Source organism: Sander lucioperca, chromosome 1 (assembly GCF_008315115.2).
Source record: "Sander lucioperca isolate FBNREF2018 chromosome 1, SLUC_FBN_1.2, whole genome shotgun sequence".
Lineage (NCBI taxonomy): Eukaryota > Metazoa > Chordata > Actinopteri > Perciformes > Percidae > Sander > Sander lucioperca.
In genome coordinates, this window is record NC_050173.1 from 11,362,167 (window position 1) to 11,374,486 (window position 12,320).

The 12,320-nt window shown below is 36.1% G+C and overlaps 1 protein-coding gene across 1 annotated transcript in view; it reads left to right on the plus strand.

The window, feature by feature from the left end:
- The window catches only part of LOC116035098 (papilin-like), a 28,373-nt gene that overhangs the window by 11,621 nt on the left and 4,432 nt on the right, over positions 1 to 12,320 (plus strand). The window contains 6 exon segments of the mRNA XM_035996972.1: positions 2,021 to 2,188; positions 2,270 to 2,353; positions 2,570 to 2,737; positions 8,338 to 8,505; positions 8,887 to 9,054; positions 9,507 to 9,680. Coding sequence (XP_035852865.1) covers positions 2,021 to 2,188; positions 2,270 to 2,353; positions 2,570 to 2,737; positions 8,338 to 8,505; positions 8,887 to 9,054; positions 9,507 to 9,680 — 930 coding nt within the window.

Below are 12,320 nucleotides of genomic sequence, written 5' to 3' on the forward strand. Positions count from 1 at the left end.
AATAATCTTTAAAAAAAGAATAAATCTTTGTATGAAACGAGTGTGGTTTTTTTGTCCAGAATTTTTACCGTTGGGTCATGAAGGGATTTCTTCATGTTTAGTATGGAAAGGAGGAATGATTGCAGCCACCAATTACTCTTTTATTGCACATAGGGGTCGACTGAAATGTTTTTTCAGGGCCGATACTGATTATTAGTAAGGAGACCAGTAATCAAGAAGAACAGTATCTGAAATCAATTATACATTTGCATTAAAAAAGATTCTGTGTCGAATTTTAGAATAACAAACTCTAACACAAAAGTTTTTTTTTGGTTTAATGTTGTTAGAATTCTTTTTTCATGGGTTAAATGTTCAATCTGTATTTCCCTGGATCAATATGTTGAAATCACCCACAGCAATAGCCTACTAATGTTAAACTTCTCAATACACCCTCAAACTTGTGCGCAAGACAGTTTTCTTGACTTTGACATTTATCTCCATAGTGACAGAACAGAGTTTTACCATTTACATTGAATTTTAAAACATCCATCTCCCTTCATTCTTTTGTATTGTGAACTGTGAAGATAGCCCTTACCAATACTTACAATGTTAGTTTATATCAAGAGACACACATGATCCCATTGAAATCTATACATACACATATCTTCTTTTTCTTTCTTTCTATTTTCTTTCCTTTAAATCTAATATATTTTAGTTGAACTTTAATTTCACATAAATGTGAAACGTTTTGTCCACATAAAATTAAAACATTACTTGTTGAGTAAACAATAGTTTATTGTTGGGTTAAAATACCTGGTTTTGATTGCCATACCATATTGCCTTTCATTTAGTAGCACTGTGTGGGATTACAGTGAATGAAACAAACACTTTGATTTGTGATGTTAATGTCCAATGTCTAAGTTGCTCAACCACATTAGATGATGTTTTACTCATTTATTTGTTTGGCCGTGGGAGTAAATACATATGGGGCAACACAGCACAAATAAGTCTATAGGTCAATGTACTGGGCTGGGGAGTAATATAAGAATACAAGAAGCAAGTAGATAGCTATATTTCCATCAATTCAGGCTCTCAGAACTTCAGACACATCAGGACAGAAGTGTTAAGATGGAGAAAGCAATGATTCTGGTTTCTGTGCTGCTCCTGGGGTGGACCTGGACCCTCCAGGGGGTCCCTGTTGATGGGGATGAGGTGAGTGGCTGAGCTCCGCAGCTGTTTTTATAAAGGATTATCTATTCTTTCTTTATGGCCATTCTTATACTTTTTGTGGATTATTATATTCTTGTATTCACTGTCTCTTGTAATGCTGTCGTACTGGTTCTTTATACCAACAGTGAATGAAAGGTTTATTATTTTAAGCCATATGACTGTTTTAATACTGAAACATCTGTGCAGCTTTTTAATGTTGTCGCTGATCCTGGCTCAATAATAATAATAATAAATAGTAAACCAGTAGAACCAGTAAAACAGAACACAGGACAATCATAACTATCTTTGATTTAATGCTGTAGATATTTAAAAAAATATATATATTGGATAGGTATGTCTCACTTTTTGTAATGCTAGCTTCAGTGAAATGCTTTAATAAGACATTACAGAATATGTGATGTTGTCAACCAAATTAGAGAAAGTGTTTAAGATAATCTTGAAACAAGTTGAAAGAATGTTATGTGGAACATTTCTACAAGAGGATTTAAATGTCATGTATCTCTGACCGTGTCTGTCTGTGGCTGTGATACAGGTGGAGCCCTCTGTGGCTTCTGAGGACGTGGAGGATGCAACTCTGCTCAAAGCTCCTCTGTTCAGTGCTACAGGTACGAGATCAACTTACTAATGTGGTGCACTTATTAAGCTGTGCTGATAATGAATATGTGTTGAATGGAAAAGAGATCCTGGTTCTGATGTTGATCACAGGAACTAAAAGTACAAACAATACACTACTGTACATGTAACGTGTTTTAGAGTCAAGTTCTAATAGTTGTCTCTCTGTGTTACTTCCTGTATCTCTCTCTTCTTGTAGAAGTCTGTGATCAACCACCAGAACCAGGTCTATGTGATGCTTACATTCCACGTTACTTCTACAACTCCTCCTCAATGAGCTGCCAGCTTTTCATCTATGGAGGGTGTAATGGCAACCAGAACAACTTTAACACTGAGAAAGAGTGTATGCAGAATTGTCACACTGAAGGTGAGGAGTGAAATACAAAATACAACATGTTTCACACACAGTAGAGTTCAATGCTTATTTTTGCTTTTTTATTCTTTGCAGACGTGGAGGATCCTCTGTCCAATACCACTCTGCTGAATACAACTCTGCTGAATCTGCCCAATAAATTTATTTTTAATGCAACAAGTAAGAGATCAACTTACTCAGTTGGTTAACATGGTACAGTTATTGAGCAGTGCTGATAATGAATCTGTGCTGAATGGAAGAGAGATCCTGGTTCTGATGTTGATCACAGGAACTAAAAATCCAAACCATACCTTACTGTACATGTGACGTCTTTTAGAGTCAAGTTCTAACTAATAGTTGTCTCTGTGTTACTTGCGTTATCTCTCTCCTCTTTAGAGGTCTGTAAACAAAGACCAAAAACAGGTCCATGTAAGGCGCACATTCCACGTTACTTCTACAACTCCTCCTCAATGAGCTGCGAGCTTTTCATCTATGGAGGGTGTAAGGGCAACCAGAACAACTTTAAAACTGAGAAAGAGTGTATGCAGAATTGTCACACTGAAGGTGAGGCGTGAAATACAAAATACAACATGTTTCACACACAGTAGAGTGTTATGCTTATTTTTGCTTTGTTATTCTTGTATTGTCCTAGTTTGTAATGAGGTGCCCAGAAATGATGCACATGATCATATTTTTTTTAAAATTAGATTCAGATTAACAAAAAAGTACTGTGCAGCTTAAAGATGTTTAGCCATAGACACTTATATCAATAAGAACTTTAATGCAACTCATAGCAACAGGGTAGAGATCAACTTACATGTACTCAATTGATTAACATGGTACACTAATTGAGCAGTGCTGATAATAAATGTGTGCTGAATGGAAGAGAGATCCTGGTTCTGATATTGATCACAGGAACTAAAAGTACAAACCATACACAACAGTTGATGTATTTTAGAGTCAATAACTAACTATTGGTTGTCTCTCTCTGCTTCTTCCTGTATCTCTCCGTGTAGAGGTCTGTAAACAAATACCACCAACAGACGGCCCAACGTGTTTGGGGAATTTCCCACGTTACTTCTACAACTCCTCCTCAACGAGCTGCCAGCTTTTCACCTATGGAGGGTGTGGGGGCAACTTTAACAACTTTGAAACTGAGAAAGAGTGTATGCAGAGATGTCACACTGAATGTGAGGAATGAAATGCAAAACACAACATGTTTCACATATCTGAACGCAGTACAGTGCAATTCTTTATTCTTTTCTTCTCCAGTTTGTAAAGAGGTCCCCAGAAATGAGGCACACGATGATATGTTTTCATTATATTCAAATAAACATTAAAAAGTACTGTGCAGCTTAAATATTTATAGTGAAACACATCTTATACATATATAATGACACTTATGTTATCAAAAATGTAACCATTAAGAACACTGTTGTTCTTGATGGTTAATAATTTATCTTTTTTTACTGATGCAGCTCTGTTAAGCCTCTTTGGCCACTATAGGTGTCCCATGTTGCTTTTAAAACTCACATATCAAAGTTTTGACTACAGACGACAAACGCTGCTGATTATAAGTCAACATAACATGATCTTTGTAACACAACTGTGATTTAGATTCTGGTGTCAACTGTACAGTACATACATATCTGTTCATGCAAATCCCCACACAGATATGATCAAAGCACTTAATGTATTTTTGCTCTTTTCCAGAAGAAAAGCTCCCAGAGCCAAAGTGTTTGGACTGTTCAAGTTCATTTTTGAGGCATACAAACTGAAATTCAGTCCAGGAGAACATGTTTCCTGGAGGAAAACTGGGTGGGATGAAGAAACAACGCTGCTCATCTGAACTTACCTTACAGATGCTCTTTCAGCACTCACTTAAAATGTATATGTTCAGTTATATCATAACAGATTACCAATAAAACAACTATCTCAATACTCTGTTTTTTTATGTTTGTTGTTTATAGGATAAACTCAAATTAATAATATCTAGTGATATTACAGGGGTGGAGCACTCTGAAATTCCACACAATAAAATCATAATATGGAGGAAGGGAGCTTGAGAAGGTTAATTGGTTTGGTTAAATTAATTGAGTAATGCAACTAAGTATTGTATTCATATTTTAGCTTAACAGCCCTAAACCCTAACTTATCTACTAACTATTTGGGGTGATGACTATAACTTTGATGGTAGAACAGGTGGTTTTCACATGAAACACACTGTTGCAAAAGAACACCGTAATTTCTCCTAGCAATAAAGTTATTGCATTAACATGGAAAATGATGGGTAGACCATGGTGTACAGTGGTTTTAAAAATAATCTATGTTAAATCAATATGAATTTACAGTGTATGGCTCATTAACAGTGTTGTAATGTAACAAAGTACAAATACTTCACTAGTGTACTTAAGTAGAATTTTCACTAGGTAACTTTTCCCGCTTGGTCCTCCTACAGGTTGGAAGCAGAATTGTCCATTACATTACATTGTCCAGTTCATTCGAACTACAGATCCGCTACCCGATCTGGCAAACTTGCATAATGTAATGTAATGGACAATTCCGCTTCCGACCTGTAGGGGGACTGAAGCGGGAAAAAATTACCTAGTGTTGCTTTAATGCCGTTGTGAAGTTATGTGGAACTATGGGAGTTGTAGTTTTCATTGTTAAACAGCATCGCCGATTAGAATGCATCTGTTCACGGAAGTTTACCCATTTCACTTCTGACTGCATATCAAGTTTCCCATTTGGGATAATAAGGTGACTGAACTGAACTGAACTAAGTTTATTCACGTTACATTTAGTAACGTTTATTCATGTTATTCTAATAAAATAGCTGCAGTTTCCCCAACATAATTACGTTTTTCTTGATTCGATTTGTATTGGTAGCTAGCTGGCCAGTTTGCAAGCTAGTGAGCAAGCAAGCTAACATTAGCCAGCTGCTAGAACCAAACTATGACAGTATATTTCATATGTCACTGGGGCAAAAGAGGTTTGTTGTATTGAAATCAATCAATATCAATAAATAAGGTCTCTGCTGTATAACTGTTGCAAAGTGACATGTAATCAATGACAAAATGATGCCATGTGGCAGAAAAAAACAGTATTATGGTTACTGAGTATAACTCTTTCTGTGACATTGTATGATTTAAAATTACTCTCAAACGTATCATCTGAGTTCCCGTGTTTTGACCGAAGTTAGAGTAAATAGAGGGGTCAAAGGTTATATGACGCCACTGACAGGCGACTTAACAAAACGTCCCATGTCAAAAATAAAATTAGAGATTTCTCTGGGTTTGAAAATTGTTGAAACATTTGGGATAGTGTAAGTACACAACTCAACAAAATATATAACATAGGTATAGTCATTTTTAGAGTTTTTAATGCAGAAATGTTACATATTGTACCTTTTAACAAAATTACAACTAATGAATTTACAAGTTGCCTGATTTTCAGTTAGTAATGGTCAAAAATATGAATGCAACTCCATTGTTACAATTCAAGTTTTTTTAAAGTAATAAAACAGCATGCCTTTCGAAAATGTTACTATGCATATATTATTCCATTCGCAGCAATTTTTCCAAGTTTGTCTTGATACAGCACTTACATGGCAATATGTTGAGAGTTACTGGTGGATGTAATGATTTCTTCTGTCTATACTGGCTGTGTCATCCCTTCCTAACGTGACTCCACTGTTAGAGATGGAGGACAAAATTCACTGTCCTGATTCTGTGTAAAAATACATTCTAATGTTGAGTGGAAGCTTCATGAGTCATGTAGGTATTTTCAAAGTCAGATTTTCTCCCTGTTTGTGTTTCTGCAGACAGTGTTTTCTTGCTGAGCTGCAGCGTGCGGGTACCTTCTGGTAATCACATGGTTTGTTGCTGAGACAAAACACCAACAGTAAACCTACACACAGAGGCCTCATATTAGCTTCAACTTAACTTTAGAATAAATCTTTGCATAGGGGCGGCCTCAAGCTCACCCAGTAAGAGCGTGGGCCCCATGTAGGCTGAGTCCTTTGCAGCGGCGTGGGTTCGAATCAGATCTGCTGCCCTTTGCTGCGTGTTATCCCCCATCTCTCTCCCCCCTTTCCTGTCTATCCACTGTCACTATGTAATAAAGGGAAAAAGCCACCAAAAAATAATCTTTGAAAAAAAGAATAAATCTTTGTATGAAACGAGTGTGGTTTTTTTGTCCAGAATTATTACCGTTGGGTCATGAAGGGATTTCTTCATGTTTAGTATGGAAAGGAGGAATGATTGCAGCCACCAATTACTCTTTTATTGCACATAGGGGTCAACTGAAATGTTTTTTCAGGGCCGATACTGATTATTAGTAAGGAGACCAGTAATCAAGAAGAACAATATCTGAAATCAATTATACATTTGCATTAAAAAAGATTCTGTGTCGAATTTTAGAATAACAAACTCTAACACAAAAGTTTTTTTTTGGTTTAATGTTGTTAGAATTCTTTTTTCATGGGTTAAATGTTCAATCTGTATTTCCCTGGATCAATATGTTGAAATCACCCACAGCAATAGCCTACTAATGTTAAACTTCTCAATACACCCTCAAACTTGTGCGCAAGACAGTTTTCTTGACTTTGACATTTATCTCCATAGTGACAGAACAGAGTTTTACCATTTACATTGAATTTTAAAACATCCATCTCCCTTCATTCTTTTGTATTGTGAACTGTGAAGATAGCCCTTACCAATACTTACAATGTTAGTTTATATCAAGAGACACACATGATCCCATTGAAATCTATACATACACATATCTTCTTTTTCTTTCTTTCTATTTTCTTTCCTTTAAATCTAATATATTTTAGTTGAACTTTAATTTCACATAAATGTGAAACGTTTTGTCCACATAAAATTAAAACATTACTTGTTGAGTAAACAATAGTTTATTGTTGGGTTAAAATACCTGGTTTTGATTGCCATACCATATTGCCTTTCATTTAGTAGCACTGTGTGGGATTACAGTGAATGAAACAAACACTTTGATTTGTGATGTTAATGTCCAATGTCTAAGTTGCTCAACCACATTAGATGATGTTTTACTCATTTATTTGTTTGGCCGTGGGAGTAAATACATATGGGGCAACACAGCACAAATAAGTCTATAGGTCAATGTACTGGGCTGGGGAGTAATATAAGAATACAAGAAGCAAGTAGATAGCTATATTTCCATCAATTCAGGCTCTCAGAACTTCAGACACATCAGGACAGAAGTGTTAAGATGGAGAAAGCAATGATTCTGGTTTCTGTGCTGCTCCTGGGGTGGACCTGGACCCTCCAGGGGGTCCCTGTTGATGGGGATGAGGTGAGTGGCTGAGCTCCGCAGCTGTTTTTATAAAGGATTATCTATTCTTTCTTTATGGCCATTCTTATACTTTTTGTGGATTATTATATTCTTGTATTCACTGTCTCTTGTAATGCTGTCGTACTGGTTCTTTATACCAACAGTGAATGAAAGGTTTATTATTTTAAGCCATATGACTGTTTTAATACTGAAACATCTGTGCAGCATTTTAATGTTGTCGCTGATCCTGGCTCAATAATAATAATAATAAATAGTAAACCAGTAGAACCAGTAAAACAGAACACAGGACAATCATAACTATCTTTGATTTAATGCTGTAGATATTTAAAAAATATATATATTGGATAGGTATGTCTCACTTTTTGTAATGCTAGCTTCAGTGAAATGCTTTAATAAGACATTACAGAATATGTGATGTTGTCAACCAAATTACAGAGAAAGTGTTTAAGATAATCTTGAAACAAGTTGAAAGAATGTTATGTGGAACATTTCTACAAGAGGATTTAAATGTCATGTATCTCTGACCGTGTCTGTCTGTGGCTGTGATACAGGTGGAGCCCTCTGTGGCTTCTGAGGACGTGGAGGATGCAACTCTGCTCAAAGCTCCTCTGTTCAGTGCTACAGGTACGAGATCAACTTACTAATGTGGTGCACTTATTAAGCTGTGCTGATAATGAATATGTGTTGAATGGAAAAGAGATCCTGGTTCTGATGTTGATCACAGGAACTAAAAGTACAAACAATACACTACTGTACATGTAACGTGTTTTAGAGTCAAGTTCTAATAGTTGTCTCTCTGTGTTACTTCCTGTATCTCTCTCTTCTTGTAGAAGTCTGTGATCAACCACCAGAACCAGGTCTATGTGGTGCTTACATTCCACGTTACTTCTACAACTCCTCCTCAATGAGCTGCCAGCTTTTCATCTATGGAGGGTGTACGGGCAACCAGAACAACTTTAAAACTGAGAAAGAGTGTATGCAGAATTGTCACACTGAAGGTGAGGAGTGAAATACAAAATACAACATCTTTCACACACAGTAGAGTTCAATGCTTATTTTTGCTTTTTTATTCTTTGCAGACGTGGAGGATCCTCTGTCCAATACCACTCTGCTGAATACAACTCTGCTGAATCTGCCCAATAAATTTATTTTTAATGCAACAAGTAAGAGATCAACTTACTCAGTTGGTTAACATGGTACAGTTATTGAGCAGTGCTGATAATGAATCTGTGCTGAATGGAAGAGAGATCCTGGTTCTGATGTTGATCACAGGAACTAAAAATCCAAACCATACCTTACTGTACATGTGACGTCTTTTAGAGTCAAGTTCTAACTAATAGTTGTCTCTGTGTTACTTGCGTTATCTCTCTCCTCTGTAGAGGTCTGTAAACAAAGACCAAAAACAGGTCCATGTATGGCGCACATTCCACGTTACTTCTACAACTCCTCCTCAATGAGCTGCGAGCTTTTCATCTATGGAGGGTGTAAGGGCAACCAGAACAACTTTAAAACTGAGAAAGAGTGTATGCAGAATTGTCACACTGAAGGTGAGGCGTGAAATACAAAATACAACATGTTTCACACACAGTAGAGTGTTATGCTTATTTTTGCTTTGTTATTCTTGTATTGTCCTAGTTTGTAATGAGGTGCCCAGAAATGATGCACATGATCATATTTTTTTTTAAATTAGATTCAGATTAACAAAAAAGTACTGTGCAGCTTAAAGATGTTTAGCCATAGACACTTATATCAATAAGAACTTTAATGCAACTCATAGCAACAGGGTAGAGATCAACTTACATGTACTCAATTGATTAACATGGTACACTAATTGAGCAGTGCTGATAATAAATGTGTGCTGAATGGAAGAGAGACCCTGGTTCTGATATTGATCACAGGAACTAAAAGTACAAACCATACACAACAGTTGATGTATTTTAGAGTCAATAACTAACTATTGGTTGTCTCTCTCTGCTTCTTCCTGTATCTCTCCGTGTAGAGGTCTGTAAACAAATACCACCAACAGACGGCCCAACGTGTTTGGGGAATTTCCCACGTTACTTCTACAACTCCTCCTCAACGAGCTGCCAGCTTTTCACCTATGGAGGGTGTGGGGGCAACTTTAACAACTTTGAAACTGAGAAAGAGTGTATGCAGAGATGTCACACTGAATGTGAGGAATGAAATACAAAACACAACATGTTTCACATATCTGAACGCAGTACAGTGCAATTCTTTATTCTTTTCTTCTCCAGTTTGTAAAGAGGTCCCCAGAAATGAGGCACACGATGATATGTTTTCATTATATTCAAATAAACATTAAAAAGTACTGTGCAGCTTAAATATTTATAGTGAAACACATCTTATACATATATAATGACACTTATGTTATCAAAAATGTAACCATTAAGAACACTGTTGTTCTTGATGGTTAATAATTTATCTTTTTTTACTGATGCAGCTCTGTTAAGCCTCTTTGGCCACTATAGGTGTCCCATGTTGCTTTTAAAACTCACATATCAAAGTTTTGACTACAGACGACAAACGCTGCTGATTATAAGTCAACATAACATGATCTTTGTAACACAACTGTGATTTAGATTCTGGTGTCAACTGTACAGTACATACATATCTGTTCATGCAAATCCCCACACAGATATGATCAAAGCACTTAATGTATTTTTGCTCTTTTCCAGAAGAAAAGCTCCCAGAGCCAAAGTGTTTGGACTGTTCAAGTTCATTTTTGAGGCATACAAACTGAAATTCAGTCCAGGAGAACATGTTTCCTGGAGGAAAACTGGGTGGGATGAAGAAACAACGCTGCTCATCTGAACTTACCTTACAGATGCTCTTTCAGCACTCACTTAAAATGTATATGTTCAGTTATATCATAACAGATTACCAATAAAACAACTATCTCAATACTCTGTTTTTTTTATGTTTGTTGTTTATAGGATAAACTCAAATTAATAATATCTAGTGATATTACAGGGGTGGAGCACTCTGAAATTCCACACAATAAAATCATAATATGGAGGAAGGGAGCTTGAGAAGGTTAATTGGTTTGGTTAAATTAATTGAGTAATGCAACTAAGTATTGTATTCATATTTTAGCTTAACAGCCCTAAACCCTAACTTATCTACTAACTATTTGGGGTGATGACTATAACTTTGATGGTAGAACAGGTGGTTTTCACATGAAACACACTGTTGCAAAAGAACACCGTAATTTCTCCTAGCAATAAAGTTATTGCATTAACATGGAAAATGATGGGTAGACCATGGTGTACAGTGGTTTTAAAAATAATCTATGTTAAATCAATATGAATTTACAGTGTATGGCTCATTAACAGTGTTGTAATGTAACAAAGTACAAATACTTCACTAGTGTACTTAAGTAGAATTTTCACTAGGTAACTTTTCCCGCTTGGTCCTCCTACAGGTTGGAAGCAGAATTGTCCATTACATTACATTGTCCAGTTCATTCGAACTACAGATCCGCTACCCGATCTGGCAAACTTGCATAATGTAATGTAATGGACAATTCCGCTTCCGACCTGTAGGGGGACTGAAGCGGGAAAAAATTACCTAGTGTTGCTTTAATGCCGTTGTGAAGTTATGTGGAACTATGGGAGTTGTAGTTTTCATTGTTAAACAGCATCGCCGATTAGAATGCATCTGTTCACGGAAGTTTACCCATTTCACTTCTGACTGCATATCAAGTTTCCCATTTGGGATAATAAGGTGACTGAACTGAACTGAACTAAGTTTATTCACGTTACATTTAGTAACGTTTATTCATGTTATTCTAATAAAATAGCTGCAGTTTCCCCAACATAATTACGTTTTTCTTGATTCGATTTGTATTGGTAGCTAGCTGGCCAGTTTGCAAGCTAGTGAGCAAGCAAGCTAACATTAGCCAGCTGCTAGAACCAAACTATGACAGTATATTTCATATGTCACTGGGGCAAAAGAGGTTTGTTGTATTGAAATCAATCAATATCAATAAATAAGGTCTCTGCTGTATAACTGTTGCAAAGTGACATGTAATCAATGACAAAATGATGCCATGTGGCAGAAAAAAACAGTATTATGGTTACTGAGTATAACTCTTTCTGTGACATTGTATGATTTAAAATTACTCTCAAACGTATCATCTGAGTTCCCGTGTTTTGACCGAAGTTAGAGTAAATAGAGGGGTCAAAGGTTATATGACGCCACTGACAGGCGACTTAACAAAACGTCCCATGTCAAAAATAAAATTAGAGATTTCTCTGGGTTTGAAAATTGTTGAAACATTTGGGATAGTGTAAGTACACAACTCAACAAAATATATAACATAGGTATAGTCATTTTTAGAGTTTTTAATGCAGAAATGTTACATATTGTACCTTTTAACAAAATTACAACTAATGAATTTACAAGTTGCCTGATTTTCAGTTAGTAATGGTCAAAAATATGAATGCAACTCCATTGTTACAATTCAAGTTTTTTTAAAGTAATAAAACAGCATGCCTTTCGAAAATGTTACTATGCATATATTATTCCATTCGCAGCAATTTTTCCAAGTTTGTCTTGATACAGCACTTACATGGCAATATGTTGAGAGTTACTGGTGGATGTAATGATTTCTTCTGTCTATACTGGCTGTGTCATCCCTTCCTAACGTGACTCCACTGTTAGAGATGGAGGACAAAATTCACTGTCCTGATTCTGTGTAAAAATACATTCTAATGTTGAGTGGAAGCTTCATGAGTCATGTAGGTATTTTCAAAGTCAGATTTTCTCCCTGTTTGTGTTTCTGCAGACAGTG